Consider the following 23,859-nt stretch of genomic DNA (forward strand, 5'->3'; position numbering starts at 1 on the left):
GTGCAATATTTGTATATATTGCATTTCATGTAATTGTCTGTATTAAGATGCACTGTCCCAAAAGGTATTTGGACATTTAAGCAACAGCTCAAAAATGTAATTGCAATGCATTGGATAACAAAATATCAAACTACCTTTAAAGCAAAGCATTTCAGAAAATAATAATAATAATAATAATTATTATTATTATATAGATTCAAATTAACATATAAAATGTAGTTAGATACTTTCTGCAGTCACATTGCATATACTTTTTGGAGATGCTGCAATAATTGACTAGATTAGTTAAATAAATAATGATCATCCCATCCATAACAGCAGCATCAGTCTGAAAAACAGAACCTGATTAGTGTGTGAGAGTCTGCATTATTCAGCAGCATCACAGACTATCTATAGTGACATCGACAAGTCTCAACTCCGAGCCCCCCGTACCCCCGTCCCGCAATGGTGTCCCATTAACATCTGACTCCTGAAACGTGGCAGGAATGGCACTAGAATCACACACACACACACACACACACACACACACACATTATTCCCATACTCATGTTGGGAGGAGCTGGCTGAGGGATATCACTTCCAATGAAGCACGTCATGTACACCTGCAGTGTTTATCAAAACATATCAAACATCGCTGACAGAGTCTGCAAGACAATCAACTATTTAATGGGAAATAATAAAGCATAAAGTCTTGGAGTTATACAACCTTGATTAATCTGATTAATTGCGGTTTCCCATTGGCCGTTTGGATACCAATAGTCTTTCAAATATCTTCTTTTGTGTTCAGCAGAAGAAAGACATTCATACAGGTTGTGGGGTGTGTAAATGTTGGCAGAATTTTCATTTTTGGGTGAACTGTCCCTTTAACTCTCACTATTTTTCATCACATGCTGCCATCTTAACTATGGCATGCTGGGCCATGAACTCCACACAGTAACGTGAGACTGATCTTATGACCAGGGCCACAGCTGTTGCAACTGTGTAAGACTAATATAGAAAACACACACACTCACACACACACCTCTTCAGTGCCACTCAACGTTTCAGTGCCTTCAGCAAGTATGACTGACAGTGCAAGGAAAAACATTAAGATGCTCAGGTAAACTACATCTGTTCAGCAGATTACATTACATCTGTACTAAAGTTTCCATGTCGGTCTGAGAGTCTTGTCATGTAGTTATTGAGCCACACAGCAATGTCACACAATGTAACCCAACACAAGTCATTATCCCCTACCTTTATTGAGTGTTTCCTTGTGCAGAATCAATTATTCCCTCAGTAACAAACTCTCTCTTTCTCCCCCCAACTCTCTGCCAGTTTATTCTCTGACTGACGAGGGATATTTGCAGAATTATTATGGTCTCTGTTAGGGGAGGCGGTCAGCAATCCAATTGGATGAAGCCCGTGGGATGCCCCAAATACAGAGGGTGGGAGGGCGTCTTATACTGACACGGACAGTTTACCATCATAACACACAAGAATATGACTCTGGCCTGATGGTAAGCACAAGTCATGTCTGAAAGATCATATTTTACAGGTTGATTAGACATTAACGTCACCAAAAAGTCGTAATTACAACCAGGAAAGCAACATTTTTGGCCTGATTTCCAAATTGTGGGCGTTTCAGTGAAAAAGCATCATAGACACAGCGTTTACTGACTGATGTTACTTTTGTTGAAAATAATGAAATTACATACATTTATTTCATTTACAATAAGACTAGCAAGGTTCTATACACCAAACAATATTGGACAATTACGAATATATGATGAATAGATTTAGGTATTAAGTCTTATAGGTAACCCACCCACCCACAAATTAATCAATAAAGGTAAAAGTTTAAGTTTTGAATAAAGTTTCATGTAAAATTAATTTGAACTGAAATAAAATAATCATAAATATATCAGCTAGTTGTCAATTACCAAAGCAACATTTCTCATTTACAATTAGTTTAACTTGATGCACTAAAATGACTGAAACTAAAACAAAATAACACAATAAAATTACTAAAACTTTAACTAAAATGTTAAAAAATAAATAATAAATAAAACCTAATCAGGCTATTGTGTTTTCAAACATGTTCATATTGCTGAATTGTTTTCGTTTTAATTATTTATTCTTTAAATTGTCTTTTATTGGTCTTAAAGGGTCTTTTACAAGTCCTACAATTACCTCCATAAAAATCACAGAAATCCTGACATTCAACACCTTCATAAAAGAAATAAAGGCATAAAAAAGCCAAACCACACCTGATGCGTATTCTTTATTCATCAGCAGAAGTATAATTTGTAGAAGCAGTTAAAAAAAAAGAAATGTAGATTTTTTTTTGTAGAAAAGGTACATTGCCAGTCACCATCACGACCCTAATAGTGTAACTGTGACTTCCCAACTCATAAATACTTCCCCAGAGGACTCAAGGCAGATTTACAGTGAAACAGAAACAAACTAAACTCTACTCAAACAAGCAAAATCCAAACATCTGGAAAAGTGAAAAAAAAAATTAGAAAGTTTCCCTTTCTTGAGGTCTGGTAGTTGTTGTGTCAGGCTTAACACTCAAGGATAGTGCTTGCACAAGTAGCTTTCTATCCAGCATTGAGGTGTGTCTGCTTGTTTTTGGGCAAGCCGCCTGTGTTGAAACCCAGCCGGGGTGGTGCCCACACAACTCTAACAGGTCACAAGACACTGCCAAAATTCATTATCCCCACAGCGTGACATGCAGGTGGATCCACAGGGTCAGAATAGCACTTAAAGCCTGTAGCCGGGCACCCGGCAGTCGGGGGTTCACATTGTTGTGATGCCTGCATTGTTTCAATACATAAAAGTAGGATAAGCAACATAATGTGATGGATAGGCATTTGAACGAGCTAGGGGCAGCTTCCCTGGCACAAGGTGAGGTGTCTAGTTTATTAGTGAATGCAGCTATCAGCAGAACAGACAGCCAAGAATCTAGAGCAGACAGCTGGCTTCATGTCATGTGACGCTGATAGACTAACAGACACAATCACATGACAAAGCAAAAGAGAGGGAGAAAAAATGTGTTTTTCATCAATTTTCTTCAATATCTTTCGACATTGACTCATCACTGAAATCCTGTTCAGGAAAAGCAAATATAAATCTGACATTCTTCTTTTCTTTCTCAGATAAGCAGTTATAAGCCATTATAAATATATGAAAGAAAAAGAAAACTGACAAGCTGGAGGGCAAATGAATGACATGAATTAAAGTCTTTTACATTTAAAGTAACTTAACGGAATCATTTCAGAGCTCTGTTTTGAGCTTTTGTTGCCATTTTTGCTGTGCTCCTCTAATACTACAAATCGGCAATTGATAAATAATAGATGATTATGAATTATTATATCGTCCGTATCATCTGTTCCACTTTTCATCTTAGTCATTTTAAATATCACCTGGACTAAAAAAGCCAGATCCTCAATGACATCATCCACTAGGAAGTGACATCATTTTCAGAAGGAAAAAAACAACATAAACATCAATAAGTGTTAGCTTGTAAAATGCTGATGTTTTGTGATATTACTGGTTTATGCCATTTACAAAAACATTTGATATTATAACAGAATTGTGATGATAACCTATTTCAAGCGATGATTGCAAAAATGAAGTTAACTTTAGCTTAACTAATTAGCTAACTTCCATCGCATCTTTAGCTCTTCATTTTCGGTTGATTTTCTTGTCATTGTGTATTAGTAACATTAAGGTGTCTGAGCTTGACCACCCTTCAAATAGAAATGCACTTTAGCACACTTTAAAAATAATACTTATTATGCAGATATCGTGCTTAAGTGTGACCTGCATGTAATATTTCCACACACTTGTTTGCATGTTAAATGAAAACATGTTAAAAGAGGAACTAGTTTGAGAATGGCACCAAAGCAACTTCTGATCTGGCTCCAACAATACATATGACTGGATCCACTAAAATGAGCTTATAACAAACTTAACCACTATCTTCAGCTTCCAGTGTATAAAAGTACATTGAGGACAATGCACTAGCCACACACTTCTGTAACCAGTTAGACATTATTGTGCTGATAATGAGTTGTCCAAAAATAAGTGTCCAAATCTTCATTTACAGGAGCATAATATTATTCAGGTTAAACAGCAACAAAATAACACTAACTTACGATCCTTTATACAGCAACTGAATGGACTATTGTTATCATGATGAATATATGACATGCAGTCCCTTGTGATTTTAGTATACTTTTAAAATCAGGAATTATTACAGAAATAATAACCTTTAAATACTGTGTATTGAATGCAACGTTTTTGACACTTAATTGAATGTTATTTACAATTAAAGTGTATTATAGTTTAAATTTATATTAAATGCAATTAGGAGTGCTTTTTTACTTTTTAAAAGTGTGACTTAAGTAAAACTTTATATGCAATTTCATTACATTATTTCTATTGTCTTTGAAATATGGTTAAAGTGTACTTCCAAATGTACTGACAAGTGTTCAAAGTAAACTAAAACATACTTAAATGTAATTTCCATTGAAACTTGTATGTCATGTATTTAAAAATATATTTAATTAAACATTTGTAATGATCAGGTACACTAGTGCATTTAAAAATATTAACTTTTAATGTAATATCAAATAACTAACTACACTGAAAAAAAAAATGATTCATTGAGCTTTTTGAATTGATTTTTTTTAAGGGATTGCAAACAATTAATTTTAATTAAAAAAATTTAGCTGGCTAACTTTCTTTTATTTTTCATGTAGCTAAAATATATTGTTTGCAACCACTTACCTTAAAAAACTTCTTTAAAGGTTATTAAAATAGGGATTTAAAATATAACTTAAACTAAAGCTTTTATTTTGACAGTATTGCAAAGTGCACTATTTAAAAGTGTACTTAAGTGGGCTTTTATTTCATTAATATTATAGTGTCTACAAGTACATTGTAGTAAGATTCGAAACACACTACAAGTTCACATTCAGCACCGGTGTTATGTCAGCAAACCCACCTGCGTCTGAAGAGGGTGTCCAGGTGACACGGAAGATCCCTCGCAGACACTCACACATGGCAGAAGACACGCACGCTCACGCATCCCACACACCACTGATACGGCTCAGACCTCGGGCCGGGTGCTGTGAGCAGATCACTTCCAGCGAGCATGAAGCGGAAGTGAGGGCAAACCGATACAGGAGGGGGTCGGAGGTAGACACAGAGAGTGTGATTTCGGGTTTCTTTGTTGGGGGGCATGTTGGTGCCAAAAGTGAACGAGAATGCGTTGGAGAGAAAAAAAGAGAATGATGTGGACAGAGGCCGGCGACAGGGAGACAGGACAGAATGCTGCATTAGCTGGCACTGAGAGTCAGCAGTTTGCAGTCCCCAGACTAAAGCTCCTGTCTTTTGTTCATCAGTGCCGTGGCTTTAGTCCCGGCCCAAAAGGGCCTTGTTATCGGGCTTAGTGAGAAACAGTTATCAGAGCTTCTGTCAGACAGAGCTCAACAGCTCCCACAATATAATTAAAAGAAAAACACGTTCCCTCACACACAGTCACAAACAGGCATCAATGCCAGCACACCTCTGCACTTCCTTCACTGCCACTGATTCTCAGATTGAAGAGGCAAAGGCCTACATCCATGAAACAGGAGCTGTCAAAAGATATACAGGACAATATGCATGATTGGGGTTATTCTGAAACGGATAGATCCAGTCCTGATTGGTGAAAACAGCATCGCAGTTATGCAATATACACCAAAGACCAACATTAGTTTACATGTCAAGGACTTGATCTAGAAGTTTGACACACTACATATGCAGTAATTGATTTTTATTATTATTAATTAATTTATTTGTTTTTTAAAGGCAGTGCTTTAGGTTTTGATGCTTTTAAAAAGATGATTATGGAAATATAGTTTAAGTGAGAAATGGATGTAACAATTTCAGACACTTAATTGTATGTTATTTACAATTGTATTAAAATGTGTTAGTTTAAATTTATAATAAATGCAGTTTGTTGAACTTAAGAGAGCTTTCTTGACCTACTTAAGTAGGATTTAAGTACAGTACATCTTTGTATGTAAAATCTAAATCAAAGCTGAATTCTCAGCATCACTACTTCAGTCTAATGATGCTGAAAATTCAGCTGTGGCGCGTGGCGCGAGGCCGAGGCGTGGGAACGAGGAGTGAGGCCAGGTGTAGTGATTGGAGATGAGCTACACCTGCGCCCCACCCCTCGTTCCCACGCCTCTTGGCCTCGCCCCACGCGCCACATCAGCATTTCATCACAGAAATAAATTTCATTTAAAAATATATTCAAATATAAAATAGTTATTTTAAATTGTAATAATGTTTCAAAAATTTATTAAAAAAATTAAAGCTGCAAGCAGCGATGAACGGGCCCCCGCACACGGGCTCACCGGCAGCGAGTGGCTTTAGTTAATAGGTGAACGGTGAGAAACATGCGTTTAAACTCATAAATATAAGTGGAATATATCAAAGTTTACTCAATATTTGTGCCAATCTTTGTGTTGCCAGCAGGTGGTGCTCTCATTATAATGGACTATTGGCCTTCAGATGTGTTCAGGGCAGGACTCTTATCGAACATGTGAAGTTTGGGGAAGATCGAACAAATTATGCCTGAGTTACAACAACTTGTCTTGCTGTGGCGAGACATCAAAATTTGTCATGACGCCATGGACATGCCCTTTAACAAAAACTCAAGATCTCCACAAGTTAACATTGCACAGGCCTTTAGATTAGACTGACTACAAAAATACATTAATCTCAAAAAAATTCTAGGAGTAGTTTGTCACAGCATACAACATGTCACTTCCTGTTGCCAGCAGGTGGCGCTATGACTATAACTGAATATGGGCATGTAGATCTGTTAAGGGCAGAAGTCTTATCTAACATGTGAAGTTTGGGGCAGATTGGACATTGTAAGTCTGAGTAACAGCAACTTCCCTTTTCATGGCGAAACATCGAATTTTGTCAGGCCGCCATGGACACGCCCTTTAACGAAACATCAAAATCTTCGCAATTTAACATCGCAAACGCCTTTAGATTTAACTGACCAAGTTTGGTGTTGATCTGTATATTTTTCTAGGAGTAGTTTGTTAAAGTACAACCCCTGAAAATGGCAAAAACAACGCCAATTTTGCAGAGAAAATTCTAAATAACCGACTTCCTGATGGGATTCGGATTTCGTAACATGGGACTTTTTTGTAGGTATTGGTGTGTTACAGGTGTGTACCGATTTTTGTACATGTACGTGAAAAATAGCTCGAGGCGCACTCCATTGAATGTGCATATGCACTCCGTTGAAAGTTTATAGGTGGCGCTATCGAGCCATTTTGCCACACCCTCTGGAATATTGGCCTGCAGATCTGTTCAGGCCAGGACTCTTATCACACATGTGAAGTTTGGGGAAGATCAGACATTTTATGCCTGAGTTATAACATCTTTTATTCCCATGACGAGACATTGAACTTCGTCGCGGCGCCATGGACACGCCTTTTAACAAAAACTCAAGATCTTCACAACTAAACATCACACAGGTCTTTAGATTAGACTGACCACAAAAAAGACATTGATGTCATACAATTTCTAGAAATAGTTTGTCACAGTGTAAAATATGTCACTTCCTGTTGCCAATAGGTGGCGCTATGACTATAACTGAATATGGGCATGTAGATCTGTTCAGGTCAAGAGTCTCATCCAACATGTGAAGTTTGGGGCAGATTGGACATTGTATGTCTGAGTTACAGCAACTTCCTTTTTCATGGCGAAACATCAAAATTTGTCAGGCCGCCATGGACCCGCCCTTTAATGAAACCTCAAGTCCAAGATTTGTTGAGCATTAGAGACTTGCAGTGCAGTGCAGTACATCTTTGTATGTATTTTCACATTTACTATATTGTCTTTGAAATATGGTTAAGTTGTACTCTTGGATGTACTGACAAGGATTTCTCGTGCACTATACAAAATATGTCATACATAATGCATAAGGAATTAAATATTTTTAATGATGACATTGCAATTTATTACATTTACGATATAGTAACTTGAAATGTAAATCATATCCAGTTAATATTAAAAAATGTATTTTAAAAGTTTACTTATGTGTATTAAGAAATATGCTCTGTGGAGCCCTTTTATTTCATTAATATTATATTATATGCATGTAAAGTTTGTTTTTAAAATATATATATTTAAGGTCTGAAACCACTACAGGTGCACATTCAGTACAGTTAAGCACAATATTTACTTTTTTCACAATGTAAATGGATTCTTTTACATTATTGCCCATTTATTAAAATGTAGTTTTTGATGTTTATAACTGGAGCAATATTTTGTGGGGTTTTTCATCCAAGGCAAAACTAAAGGAATTTTGTTTAGTTTGTTTTCAGATTATGATCCAACAGCCTCTTACTTAAACCATTTTCTGGATGAAGCTGCTTGAATAATCATAATTTTTCACACATAAGAACCACAGGCTCATGGTATTTCATTTGAGCTATGGTGTTTGTAAACATATTTATAATTCATGCTCAGTGAATAATGCTGTCTTTAAAATGCATGACTACATCGTACAACAACTTTATCTTTTTATGGAGTAAAGGCCTCAGTTAGAGCTGTATACATCAGCCTAATTAATAAATGCCATAAAACGTAATAATTTCTACTGTGTTGGACTCAAAGCCTCTTAACTATACTAAAAATACTTCATCTGCTGAGCAGACCACAAACACATGATATCTTTTGACCAGAAAGCTGTTTAACTGTTCAAATCAAGATTATTCATGAACAGGATCTGAATCAAAGGGTTATTTATAGCATTGCTCCACTCTGATGAAAGCAAGTCAATCAGTGGACTGTCTTTATAGCCTTCAAACTGAAGCTCACTCAATAACAAAAGACCCAAACATTTCAGCAGCACCAGGACTAAATACAGCAAAAGCATTTATTTAACAGGACAATTTATTTATAGTAGCAATGGCATAGAAACATACAAAAAGTAAAATGTTCTCTAAAAAACCTTATTAACAATTGTTTTGTATTACAATATGACAAAAAAAAAAAAAAAAAAAAAATTAAAAAATGTATAAATCAGAATGGTTCTTCCAGTAAATTTTTTTTTAAATAATCAAATGTTTATGCAAAAACAGCTTCTTCCATGTCTTCATAAAAGCTGACATCTGGGCTATTCTCATTGGGCATCCTGAAATGAAAGATCATATATATATATATATATATATATTTCGAATAATGAATTTTCCTTGAGAAGCCAATCAGCATTGAATGATTTCTTAAGGATCACGTGACACTGGAGGAATGATGCTGAAAATTCAACATAAACATCACAGGAACAAAGGACATGTTAAAATATATTCACACAGAAAACTGTTATTTTATACTGTAATAATATTTCAAAACATTACTGTTTTTACAGTATTTTCCATTAAATAAATGCAGCCTTGGTGAACCTCGGTGAAGATTCTTCTTTTAAAAACATTTAAAAATCTTTGAGACTAAAAAGTCTCATAGTAGTACTAGTGCTTTTTTTGAAGCAGACAGCAAAGACGTTGATGAATCTTTAACTGAAATTACCGGAAAATAGTTAATCCTGTGATCTCGTGGAGGTCCAAAAATCTCTATTTTTAGATGTTACAGCCAATTCAAAGAGGAGGGTAACGTGCTGATCTTGTGTATAAACACGGACGTCCTTGCAGTGACCCTCAGCCTCACAGAAACACCCTGACTGACCACATCCAGCTCATACAATCATCCACATGCACCCTTAAAAAACCAGTTCAAACTTGACTGATATGATATGATGAAAAACCTCTCTGAGCTTATAATGCAATACTCAAATGATTACATATAGGTTATCATTTCCTGGGAAAAAGAAATGCACCTTAAATAACTTTTTAAAGAGTATTGTATAATATAAAAGAATACACTTAAGCATGAACTGAATGTAATGTTAATTGCAATTAGATTCAAGATTCAAGATTTTTATTCGTCACACACAAAATTATATATAGCATATATAACCAGCAGTGAAATGTGAGTCAGGTCCGCTCCATGGACAGTGCAATTATTAAAGAAAACAACACAGATTAAAATATACATAAATAAAGCTATGTAAAAATGAAATAAAAGTAAACAATAAAAATATAAGAATAAAATATAAAAAATGTATATTGTAGAATTAAATATAGAACGCAAAATAATGTGCATGAGTGTAAACTGTAGTCTTAAATATTAAGATGTACAGGGATGTACAATGTGCATATATGCATTTTACTGTAGTCTTAAATATTAAGATACCCAGGAATGTACAAGAAGCAGATGTGCAAAACAGGGCGACACTGTCAGTGTGTCTATGTGAGTTAGTGAATATAGTAAAAAGATAAAGTGAACATTAAGTGGAGGCATGAGGATGTTAAGAAGCTGGTTTAGAGTTTAAGAGCCTGATGGCCTGGGGGAAGAAACTCCTCCTGAGTCTCTCAGTTTTTGCCATAAGGCAACGGAAGCGCTTACCAGATGGCAGCAAAGTGAAAATATGATTACTGGGGTGGGTGTAGTCTTTGATGATTTTTGCGTTTGAGGTAGATGTCCTGCAGAGAGGGGAGAGCAGACCCTGAAATGCGCTCAGCTAAGCGCACAACTCTCTGCAGGGCTTTGCAGTCTTGACTGGAGCTGTTCCCATACCACACTGAGATACACTGAGTCAATACACTTTCTATAGCCCCAGAATAGAAAGTTTTCAGGATTGCTGGTGAGACCCTGAATTTCCTCAGCTGTCGCAGATGGTACAGTCTTGGCTTTATTGACCTGTGTTTGAATGTGAGTAGTCCAAGTGAGGTCCTCCGAGATGTTTACACCAAGGTACTTGAAGCTGCTCACCCTCTCCACAGGGGTCCCGCTGATCGTAAGAGGAGTATAGGGCTGCTGCTGTCTCTTCCTGAAGTCCACAATCAGTTCTTTAGTTTTGCTCACATTTAGAGAGAGACAGTTGTCCTGGCACCATGATGTCAATTTCTCTATCTCATCCAAGTATGCGGTCTCATTATTGTTGTGAATGAGGCCCAGAACCACAGTATCATCAGCAAATTTGATTATAGATGTGGAGCTGTGCGAAGACACGCAGTCATGTGTGTAGAGAGAGTAGAGCAGGGGACTCAGGACACAGCCCTGTGGGGCTCCTACGTTCAGGGTGATGGAGCTGGAGGTGTACTGGCCTAGTTTCACCACTTGAGGTCTGCCGGTGAGGAAATCAAGGATCCAGTCGCAGGTCTATGAGTTTGGAAGCTAGCTTTATGGGGACTATAGTATTAAAAGCTGAGCTATAGTCAATAAATAGCAGCCTTACATAGTTCCTGTTATTGCTGTCGATGTGTGTGAGAGAAGAGTGCAGGATGTGAGAGATGGCATCATCTGTGGATCTATAAACAATGGTTTATAGTTTAATTTCACATTTCGCAGATACTTTTATCCAATTTGGGGAATACATCAAGCGATTCATCTTAAAAAGGCAAACAGACACAGGAAGTGTTCGTAATACCAAGTTTCAGGCATTGTTCAAATAAGTACAAGCTAGACTGGGATTAAATAAAGAGATTTTAAAGTGTTTTTTTCTTTTGGGACGAAGTGTGATGATGACAAAAGAGATTGATATTAAATTAGTTGACATTAAGGGCACTTTTTTATCCTCTTAAGTATGACTTCAGTACATCCTTGTCTGTAATTTAATAATTATTTCTATTTTCTTTGAAATATTGTTATTATACTTGTTTTGGTTTCACTGAAAATTGTATGTCATGTTTTCAGTATATATGTGTAATTTACACATTTGTCATGATCAAATCACAATTTTGTTAATTTAAAATATATGAACTTTACAAGAAAAACTGAATAACACACTACATTTTAAATTATTATCAAGTACTTTACATGTGCTTTATTGTGTTAGTCAACCCATCAAAAAGATAATTAAAATATTACAAAAGGATGCGAAGTATACAAGTGCACATTCAAGTGCACTTTTTTTCACAGAGGTAGCCTACTCTGCAAAGAGTTTTGTCGCAATTAAATGATATGTAGAATAATAAAATGTTGCCGTCAAAAAAAAGTTTTAAAAAATCTATACAGTTAGTAAACTACCAATTATCAAGTGCTAAAATAGTTAATCTGTAACAGACATGTAGGTGTCAGATTTGTGGTTTACATACTGCCCTCTGGTGTAAAGTTATATGCTGGACAAAATTAACTACACATATTTTTTTAAAATTGGTAGAAGCAGAAATATTAAGCTTAATGACCACAAAAAATTAAATTTTACAGTGAATACAACAAGTGTCTAATTGACAAACTCCAGTCATTCATTTCAGCGTCAGTGTAAAATTACACATCTCACATATCATGATGTTAAAACAAGCCTGACTTTACTTTCAGTGTTAATTGTGAGTGCATCCCAGCACTGCTGCCTGATTAAATGAGGTGAGCCATAACACTCAAATCATACATGACATTATTTTCCATGATTGTTGACTCTTCAGTAAAATCTCAACTTTAAATTTTCTCGCAGGATATATGATTGTTATGAATTATGAATGACCTCGGAGTCGTTCATACTCAACGCACGATTGAAAAAAAGGGATATATGAATAATGATATCTTATTGTAATATTGAGCGACACTCTCCGTCATCTCCACAGCTCTCTTCAGCACTGCACCTCCACAGCAGTGTTCCAACAAATCCCGCCCTCGCGTCATCACGGGTTGCTTTGATTGGTTAAGCTCTATGAACGAATTTTAACTGTCCAATCACAGACTACATATAACATTTATTAGCCAATTGTACACAGGGAGGCGTGGTCTGCTTTAATACGAGTGATAACAATGTCCATGTAAGAGATTAAGGTTAAAAATAGATAAAATAATTAATCAATTGAAATGATTGAAATTAATGTTTTTGTAGACAAATTAATAGTACCTACGTTTTTGTACATAACGAAGATTTAAAGAGATGTTGAAACAGAATTTAAGGTGAAGTGATCGCTAACATAAGAAAATCAACCACATTTATTTATTTTTATTCATTTACAATCTGAGTCCTTAGCCATCTTCATGAAACAGATAAAAAACATATCTTCCATCTCTATTTGACCATAACTCTAGCAATCTATTCTTGTTCTATTTTATCTATTTGTTTCGTTATCATTAAAAAAGGTTCTTTTAAGACTTGAACTCTTACGTTTTCTAAATGCTTGTTTTCTGTGAAAGTAAAATAAAAAAAAGACATAATACTATCTTTCTCTATTCTATCTATTTGTTTTATTTTTTATCTATTATATACTTAACAAAAAATCATAGCACTTGCTTATTATGGCTCTTTTGTTGAATCTGATTGCTTTCATTGTCTTCACTTGTAAGTTGCTTTGGATAAAAGCGTTTGATAAATGACTAAATGTAAGTTTATGTGATATGAATAGAATTAATCAAACAGAAGAATGAACATGACATGACCTTTTACATTGCAACTGAGAAATGTTATCAAACTTAGAGAAAATGAATTAAGAAAAGAGTGAGTGTGGTGAAAGGGTGTACTTGAGTGGTTTTCATAACATTTGTTAAACATGTCCCTCCTAAACAATCTGAAATAACATGTGCCTTTTATACATGCATTGTTTTTTCAGAATCACATGCAAATTCTATGCTACGACAAAAATGTTGCACTACTAATCATCAGTCATTAATGTAAAATGACTTCGAGATGACTAGAAAAAGTTGCCCAAGTGCTTGTAACAGTTTACACTTTCATGAAACATGCAGCTCTCAAAACAAAGAGATTTCAAATGTAAAATGAACTTAATTTGAAAAGAAACTTCCTTGAAAATGCTTTAAAGTTCACAGCCAATGGAGTGTGCGTATTTAAAAAAAAAAAAATCTTAAAAACCGACTCACACATCCCTCATCACTACTCACTGTTCCTCTTTATAATGATGAACATGTCTGGCAATGACTCTTTTACACGAATACCAAGACATTTTCACTTCCAGATTAATAGACATAATAAAAAAAAACCACGTACTTCATAATTTCTCACCTTGCAAGTCTTTGAAGTAAAGTGAGTGAATTAAAACATTCAAGAGCTGCTGACCAATAGCGGTGACACCACAACAAATGTGTTCAAACATGCACAAATGCCTTCGCAGACGTTCATCGCAACAGACTGGTTATTAAAACCCGCTTCTTCGATGAGTCAGATCTGATTTTTTAAAACATGAATAATACTGTTGAGATGATTTTTAAATGCAGCCTTTGAAATCACTTTAAAAAGAGGAAGCAGCTATGAACAAGACACTAAATCAATTCTCCTCAAAAACCATGTTAGAAAGAATCAACAGGAAAGTATTTCTGTTAAGAGGTATTGCATTGCATTGTCATTTAAAAGACATTTTGTGCAAAATATATGCAACTGGTCAGATGTGACATCATCATTATTACTGAGTGCAAAAGTAGCTCATGGAAAGACGGCCAGGGAAGCTGATACTTTAGAGTATACTCTATGCTATACATGCCCTGAAAACCATCCCCCAGCAAATGCCTTTTAACAGTGTTGTGCTCTCTCCGGCGTGAAGGTCTAGCACACGTCTTTGCGGTTGGTTCTGTGGTTGATGTCAGTGCTGTACGGAGAGTCCCAGTCTCTCTCGAACACTGCCTGCAGCTGCTCCTGGACTGTGGGGCTTGTGGTCTGGTTCACCACTAACGCAGATCCAGCGGTGTTCACAAAGTAGTCTCCGGACCAGTTAGACGTGCCTGGAAAGTACGAAGGCAGTGAGTATAGCAACAGGATAATATTAAACTATTTTTGATCATTCATGTCTTTAGAAGGTAAGTTGTGAAGGGTTCAGAGATCAGTGCTGTCAAACAATTAAATCGCATCTAAAATAAACAGAATAAAACATAAAACAGATAAACATTTGTTTACATAATATATGCGTGTATATTTAGATAAATACAAACACATGCATGCATATATTTAATATGCATATATTAAAATATGTTTTGTTTATATATTAAATAAAATATACATTTATACACATGTAAATATTTCCAAAATATATACTGTGTGTGTGTGTGTGTGTGTGTGTATTTATATACACATAACAAATATACACAGTACACATACATATATTATGTAAACAAAAACTTTTATTTTGGATGTGATTAATCACAGCACTAGTTCAGATGTTTTAGAAATGCAATAAGAAGAACAAAATGTAAAAGTAGTACCTATGTAAGCAACTTTATCTGTGACCATGTACTTGTTGTGGTTGACTCTGGCGTAGGGAATGTGTTTCTGTCGAGGGTTGGCAGGCACAGTAAAAATTCTCTGTGAAAGAAAAAATGGTTCGTTTTAATTTATTGCAGATATATTAAGCTTTTTTTTAGCAAGGACATATTAAATTGATTAGTTAAAACAAATAAATGCTGTTTTTACAACATTTTACAATTGTACTGTATTTTTTTAATCAAATAAATGCAGACTTGGTGGCTTCTTTCAAAAACATGTGAAAAATCGTATCATCCCCAAACCTCTTTGTATGCAATGTGCATTAAAGCAAGGCAACCTTATCATGGTCTCTGAGGTAATATATCACACAGCCTGTCAAACACTTAAAGAGTTCCTCTGGTGGCACTCACCACTTGAATATCCAGTGTGCTCTTGTCCTGTAAGGATGCTAGTGAACGGAGGAAAGGGAACATGATGGGGTTGGTATTTTCCCAACAACTGATCAGCAGACGCACACGAACATTACGCTCATAAGCCGCGCTCCGCAGCTGGGTGTCGATATCTGCCCAGTACCTGCCGGGAATCAGGGAAAGCAATTACAGAGTTCAACTTTAAAGGTTCAAAATCTGCAATGTTCAGACAGCTCAATGTAGACAGAATTCTTTGCTCCTGTGAACTTCTAAGTGATCTGTTTGGTCCTTTATCAGAGGGTCACTGCAGTCACCCGGATCCAGTACGTATCCAGATCAGATGGTGGATCAGCACCTAGAAAGGACCTCTACATCCCTGAAAGACAGCGGAGACCAGGACAACTAGAGCCCCAGATACAGATCCCCTGTAAAGACCTTGTCTCAGATGACCACCAGGACAAGACCACAGGAAACAGATGATTCTTCTGCACAATCTGACTTTGCTGCAGCCTGGAATTGAACTACTGGTTCTGTCTGGTCAGAGGAGAACTGGCCCCCCAACTGAGCCTGGTTTCTCCCAAGGTTTTTTTCTCCATTCTGTCACCGATGGAGTTTCGGTTCCTTGCCGCTGTCGCCTCTGGCTCGCTTAGTTGGGGTCACTTCATCTACAGTGATATCACTGACTTGACTGCAAATGATTGCAGAGATATTATTTAAACTGGACAGAGATGATGAACTGCCACGCAAAACTGTCCTTTTGCATTGACACACTGTTTTCCTAATTAATCTTGTTCAGTTGGTCTTTTTTGTTTAAAGCGCTATATAAATAAAGGTGACTTGACTGGTGGCTAAACAGGAGGGTTATTTTCATTAACTACAGCTAAAATTAAACCATTTTTTTTTTCATCAATTAAAATAAACATTAACTGAAATAAAATTAAACAAAACATTTATTTCAGCTAGTTGGCAAAGCCAAAGTTTTCATTTTCTTTTAGTTTAAATTCAAGTACTAGAATAACAACCGAAAAAGAACATTGCAACACTTTATTTTAATGTGTCCTCGTTGCACATTACGTGTAATTACTATAGTATTAGCACAAAAATATTCATAATCACATCCATTAACCCTAAACCAAAACCTTTAGTAAATACATGTTAATTAATATTACTCAGTACTTAAATGTTTAATTACACTGTAACAAGGACATCTTAAAATAAAGTGTAACCAATAGTTAAAGTTGAAGTATTAAAATAAAAATGTTACTTAATAAAAACTACACATACACATACACAAAAAATACTATACTAGAAATAAACTTCAAATGAAATGAAATTAAAAATATTAACAACATTACCTATAACAGTATATCAATAGCAGTAAAAACTGTGTTGCAGTGTATATGTGTTTGCTAAAAATATTATTTTTAGATGCAAGAAACCTTTTTGGCAATGGAAAGGGACCTTTGAGCTTCATGATATGCTTATTAAAAGAAATGGTTCAAAATGCCTACGATAAGCAGATTTCATAATGAAGACAGATGTCTTTAGGCTGCTTGGTAGTGAATGCATGAAGGACAAGGCAGGGAATATACCGCAGACCTTTTGTGGCTGGAGTACTCCATAGTGGGCAGATAGTCCATCACAGCGATGTAGACGAACTGCTGGGCATCAGCGATGACGCTGAGGATAGACTGCAGGTCTGGAGTCCGGCCCTCGGCGCACAGTGAAGGAGGAGAGCTCTGTGAGAGAGAAACTTCCTCAATGATGCCAAACGAAACGCCAATCAGCTCAGCAAACACCACATGAACAAGGAACAACAAAAGCCACAAAACGTCCACAGGCACTGATAGAAACGCACGGATTACATTCAGTTTTGTCTTTCATGACTGAGCTCAGGTTATTCAGTGTCCGCCGAATCTCTCTTACTGATAGATAGACGCTGGCATCGGTCCCATTGAGTGACAGCTGCATGGGTGTGTCCTTATTGTACACTGTGGAGTAATTTTTGGGCCAGTGTGCAGGAACGGTCGTGGTCTGATTCAGGTACCAATAAGCCTCGAAGATCTTGCCAAGATCCTCAGCAAGACAGCTGCAGTCATACACAACGGCACCCAACTCCTTCACCTGAGCAGAATCAACACGTCAGACAAATACAACATTCACAATACTACTGAGATATATGGAGTATTGGTTGGTGCTATTTCTTTTTCATGTTTTTCTTTTCTGCATTTATGAAATATTATTACAACATATTTTAAAATGTAATTTATTCATCATTTAATGCAAAAAGCACAAATCCTGAGTATGGGTTACCACACTTGGCCACATGTCACTTTCACTTTCACTTTGCTCCAGTCTTCAGTGTCACATGATCCTTCAGAAATCATTCTAATGTGCTGCTCAAGAAACTTTTATTACCACAAACACTTTTGTACTGCTTAATTTTTTTCAGGATTTGTGATGAATAATTATTATTTTTTTTACAGCATTTATTTGAAATTACATTCCATTATAAATATTTTGAAAGCTTTTATTCAGCAAGGACGCCTTAAATGGATCAAAAGTCAGTAATTTCTTTAAAAAACATACACTTTTGAATTGTAGTCTACATGAATTCTACTATATGAGAGTACGTAAGGAAGCAAAAATTCCCAAACACTGATATCAAACCATATGGCATTTAAAGGTTATAGGCCATAATCCTAAAAAAATACAACTGACCTGTGTTAGTGACCTCCAGTCCATATTGGCGCTTCCTATGTAGATGTGCTTCTTATCCACGATCCAGAATTTAGTGTGCAGCACACCTGTCGTCAGCTCTCGCATATTCACCATCCGCACGTCAGCTCCTGCAGGAAGTAAGGCGTTATTCAATGTTGTTACGTGTATACATCGTTATTATTAAGCTGTCAAGCTGACTAACCAGAATCAGTCAGGAACTTGATGTCATCCATAGGTTTTTTCTCTGATGGTTTATCGATTGCAATTCGGACAGAGACTCTCCCCGAGAGCTGCCCTAGCTCCTCCAGAATCTGCTCACCCTAAAATAGACAGATCACTTGGGTAAGACGTCACTAACACTATTAGCCTATTATTCACTGAGAAGTGAGTAAACGTCACATCCAAACCTGATTGGCTGTGGCCTCGTGTGTCTGTGTGTCGTTATTGGTGAGAGTCCAGTAGAAGGAGGCGATGTCCAGACTGGTCTGAGCACCAGATATAAGGTTGAGCCAGGCTTCATAAATGGACTGATGAGTGGTCGAGGAGTTAAACACCAGTCCCTCAGGAATACTCTCCACTAGAACAATCCTGTAAGGGACACATGTGGGCAACAGAGCTATAAATGCAGACTTCATGCAGATGTGAAACTGTGTGCTGTGGTTAACCTCATCTAGACCACTAAAACACTCCAAAACACAAAGAAAAGTGTGAGAAAGAGAAGTGACCCAAATAAAGTTCCCTAGGTGGGCGTCTACCTGCAGGGATCAGTACAGGTTTCTCTGATTAGAAGATGCTCCTGCTCTCCAGATGAGGAGGAGGAGGAGGAGGATGTTGCCATGGGAACAAGCAGGGTTTGGAGTGACAGGAGGATCAGCAGTATTGTGGTTAAACAGGTGAGGATGATCAGGCACCTGTAATGCTAAACACCGAGATTAGCGTTATTAGGCATGATGCGAAGCGATTATAAATAAATATAAAGCTGTTATAAATTCTATGTAATCCATGACTTCACATGGCTTATTGCTTTTATAAAATGGTTATTCCATATACGTATATGGTTTCGCAAAATAAAACGGAGAAAAATAAATGATATAAATAAAAACAGTAATTTTCCACCATATATTTTCTCAGAATTACTTGTGGTTGTAACAAAGTGTTTGCCGAGCAACAGACAAATGAACATGGCTCAACCAATCAGAATCACCGGAACTATCCTTTTAATAAAAAATAATTAGACATGTTAAATGATTTGAACTTAAATTATCTTATTACGTCAGAAGGAAAAGACTATAGAGTGAAAGATGATGTAACGTGTAACTAACAGTAGTTAGTACCAAATCTGTTACTGGTTGATATTAGAGATTTCTTTTGATTTATCAGTATCAGTACTGGACATACATCAGCTGATAATAAATATTTAAGTGTCCTAAGATTTACTAATGGGAGTCACACATTGGCTATTAATTTCAGTAACTTTTTTAATAAAATCCAATAAAACGTATTACCTTATAGTACTAACAATACAATTATGTAGCTAAATCTTTTGGGATTTTAGATCATTTAGATCTTATTTATGATATATTTTTAAAGTGTAAACTGATATATTTCACCATCATTTTTATAAGCAAATTTTATACAAATCTATACATTTTTTTGTATAATTCATATAAGTTAAATCAAAGAAAATATGCTAATGTATCATAGATTTGATTCAGTGTGTTTGTTCAACATTGTGGCTGATGCATACATTTTATGAACAAAATACTTGATAAATTTCAACTACGAACAGTCAATGTGTGACCTTTTTTTATAACCACTTACACTCGTCCAATTAAGCTTAATTTGTTGTTTAAACTGTACATGTTTGAAAAATCAACAACATTTGACTTCAAGAGAAAAAAATAAAAAAGGAAATTGTCATTAGGGTTAATTATGCATGCTTATTTCTTATTTTTACATGTAGATTACTTTCACATTTGCTCTCACCTACAATTAAACACCAATAAAGTAATAACAGCAATACCTAAAAGTATAATCTTTGGCTATTTTTTCCACATTGTACAAGTCATGAGGCCTAAATCAGGATAGACTGATGTAATACCTTTTGTGAGCCAAGATGAGTTTCTCCTCTGCTTAGCTCCACATCAACCATCTTGATCAAGACACAAAAATAAAAGGTTTGTGGTTATTTAAACACAGCGTCTTAAGTTAACACATACTTTTAAAAATTAAAACCACCAGATAACTCTTAAATGTTCTTCTTGTAGAGCGTAGAATAATTACAATCAACTCTAAACTGAAGAAATCACTAATCGTGTATAACACACCTTTTGATATGGTATATCTGACTTCATTGTGTCAGGGTTCACCAGCACACCAGGAGGAAATACAAATCCTGAAAAATGAAAGATTAGGGGAATCTGTGTTCATGTAAGCATGTCAACTGTCTGCAAGTCATTTCTATAGACACGGCTCATTGCTTTCCCATGCATCTGATTTAAAAGTGGAAGTGTTTCTGAAGACAAAAGGAAAAAGAAGAAATGTTGATGCTGTGTAGGTTATGAGTGTCATGAGCACAGGGTCACATGATTGAGCTTCCTGAGAGTAACATGATCTAGTTCTGCGGTTCCTGTAATATTTTGCGTAATCTTGCTGACTGGAGGAGGAAAGGCAGTTTCATCTAACACACTCATAGTGTACAAATCAACGTGTGAAATTATTAATTGTGTCTAATCGATTTTCATAGTCCACTATAATGGGTAACCCCACAAACCTTTGACTTTAAAAGGCCCTTAAGTTACAAGCATGATGAAAACTTTTGCTGAAAAACTTGTTGCACACAATCTACTTCTGCCTTCTGTCCTCTGCTACATAGTTCACACTTTTCAGCAAGTAAAATTATTTATATTTCTAAAAACATCCACCCTCAGCTCGGTATAAACAGATTTTAAATTGCTAGTAATATTTCAAGATGAACAATTATTGGACTAAAGTAACAGGTTTATTTGTTTTTCCAAGTTTTTTTTTTTTTTTTTTTGAGGAATGTTTATTTGTCCATCTCTCAATCATCAATGTTTTGCATTTCATTATATTTTGCCTCCACAATAAAAACTACAGATAGTTCATCATAAAACTAAGCAATCATTTTAATAAGGCACATTATTAGGAGATAAAGAGTGACAATGATATGCATTTCCATTTTATGTAAAAATTTCAATGATTTATATTATATGTTATCAGAATTTAATCTGACTTTCTGACCATATAAATAACAACTACACTAAACTGAGCTCTATATTCTTACTATATCACACTATACGAGACATAAAATCCTAATTTAACAAATATGATATATATATATATATATATATACATATATATATATAAACTTTTTCTTAAAGATTATCTTTTATATTTAATATATATTACATTATTTACAAGTCAGGATTAACAGGGTTAATAAAGAAGAAGAAACAAAGTCTGAAACTTTGAATTGTTAACAAGTTGCTTTAAAAAAATACACTTATTCAAAAGACCCTATGTTTAACTCTTTCAGAGACTCTTTTAATTGTTTCCATGCAGTAACTGTGGGTTGATGAGAACATGGTTTCTTGTGCAAAATGAGTCCTATTCGCATGAGTCTAATCATGTGCATGAAGAAGTCCTGAAGATACTTCTATCATATAAAAAAAAATCCATAGTATCTGTGGAACATTAAAAGGATACTTTGTCCTACAAAAAAGTAAGCAGTAAAACAGGTTTGATAAAAAAAAAAAAATACAAAATGCACTGCAACATTGAATACTTGCATATAATATATCCTTACGGATAAACTGTATCTCTAACCCTAGTGAGCTGTTGTTTACCGAGATAAAACCTATAAAGATGATACCCCACAATGCCGTCTAGATAGGCAGCTTACTAGTGTTTGACACACAGCCATGGTCTACTTTTGCTTCCGTAAATGTAGTGTACATAAAGTAAAGAACACATCTGTCGTTGCTGCACACTGAACACGAACACACACACACAACCTTTGTCAACACACACAGCCTTTGAAAAGTTTAAGAAAGTGTTAAGAAAGGAAATGAAGGACATACCTGTGATCTACCAGCTCTCAAAGCAAACCATCCCGTCTGACACACAGCAGTCAATCAGCCGTCAGTGAGAGCTCTGTTCACGGACGAAGACAAGCGCTCTCTGTTAACAATAACGAGCTGAAATCCGTGTAAACAATGTTTGCAGTACACTTGTCCTCTCGAGCTCCTAGCGAGTGCACTACTGTATCGGGCTCGAAAGAGTCACGTGACCACTTTTAAGTAACCTATGGGTGAAAGCCGTGATGGTGACGTAGGCAGTAAAACTTCACTTCAGTTTGATCAAGGTTATGTTGAAGAAAACTGTTTTATTATGGCTCATTTCATTTCTAATGAACCAGAAACAATAGGACATCGGTTAATTGTTACTTCACGCATCATTCTCAGATAATTTTTTATTCATGATTAGGTCTGCTGTTTTATTTATTTATTGATTGATTTATATAGCACATGGTTTTATTTAGTACATTTTACAGTAAGAAGACCTACATTAAAGCAACACCAACTAAATCTAAACTAGGGCTGTGCATCTATTTTTTTTTATCTAACATTGTCTAACAGTGAAAATCCATGCTTCGCACCAAAATATAATTGTTTTTCTGAAACTTGAGAAAGCTCCCACAACAACTTCAGTTAGGCTATGCATTTAACACATTTTTTGTCAATTAAATGTCTTTGTTTTGTGTATTTGTTTGTCACGTTAGCAGCAAAAGTAGCCTATGTAAAATAATTGAAAAGACTATATTGTATTTAAAATTATTAATGTTTTAAGTAAATTAATCATATTCATTTATGTTTAAAGAAACACTTTTGCCTTCTCGACCATAAAAAAATAAAGCCTGCTCATCGAGGTGGAGTATTCAGTGTCATGTGTGTATTTCTCCAGCAGAGGGCGATATGGGACTACGTTTCATTTGAAGACATTGCACACGCAGCGTGATGGTGACAACTCTGAATATAGTTTATGAAGCCAAAATAATGCGGTGAGGTAAGGGCAAATGTTTAATTATTTATTCAAGATAATTTGTGGAGGCAGCTCCTTTAAATTATACTTCATCATAATAATAGTGACAGACAAAACTACCCATGGTGCCACATGTAGGCTATGTAGGGCACTCCAGAAGAAACCTCATTTAGCTCAATAATATTGTTTTTGTTAGCCCTCAATCTGAAAGACTCACGACAGAATTAACTGTAAGGCTGGCCTGGTAAATACATTTTCATCAATATTTTAAGTCACCAATTTTAAATAATATATCCTTGGAGGAAGGCACATATTACAGGCTGCACAGAATTAGCATAATTCATAAACTGGACAAATATGCCAGCGAGAAAAGTTTCCTTCTGT

At 35.7% G+C, this 23,859-nt stretch overlaps 2 protein-coding genes across 2 annotated transcripts in view; both read right to left on the bottom strand.

Moving 5' to 3' along the window:
* The window catches only part of LOC127986902 (adhesion G protein-coupled receptor E3-like), a 15,281-nt gene extending 10,230 nt beyond the window's left edge, over positions 1 to 5,051 (bottom strand). Inside the window, exon 1 of the mRNA XM_052589156.1 lies at positions 4,994 to 5,051. Coding sequence (XP_052445116.1) covers positions 4,994 to 5,051 — 58 coding nt within the window. The remainder of the gene's footprint in view (positions 1 to 4,993) is intronic.
* Positions 5,052 to 13,050: 7,999 nt separating this feature from the next.
* LOC127987465 (5'-3' exonuclease PLD3-like) lies at positions 13,051 to 22,715 on the bottom strand. Its single transcript, XM_052589808.1, has 12 exons — positions 22,515 to 22,715; positions 20,742 to 20,809; positions 20,516 to 20,566; positions 19,170 to 19,333; positions 18,822 to 19,002; positions 18,617 to 18,734; positions 18,415 to 18,542; positions 17,620 to 17,817; positions 17,293 to 17,432; positions 15,694 to 15,856; positions 15,283 to 15,382; positions 13,051 to 14,805 (listed from the first exon to the last, which is right to left on the bottom strand). The coding sequence occupies exons 2-12, from the start codon at positions 20,766 to 20,768 to the stop codon at positions 14,630 to 14,632; spliced, it is 1,446 nt and encodes a 481-aa protein (XP_052445768.1). The 5' UTR covers positions 20,769 to 20,809; positions 22,515 to 22,715; the 3' UTR covers positions 13,051 to 14,629.
* Between the last annotated feature and the right edge of the window lie 1,144 nt (positions 22,716 to 23,859).

The sequence above is a fragment of the Carassius gibelio genome, chromosome B22 (assembly GCF_023724105.1).
Source record: "Carassius gibelio isolate Cgi1373 ecotype wild population from Czech Republic chromosome B22, carGib1.2-hapl.c, whole genome shotgun sequence".
NCBI classification, from domain to species: Eukaryota; Metazoa; Chordata; class Actinopteri; order Cypriniformes; family Cyprinidae; genus Carassius; species Carassius gibelio.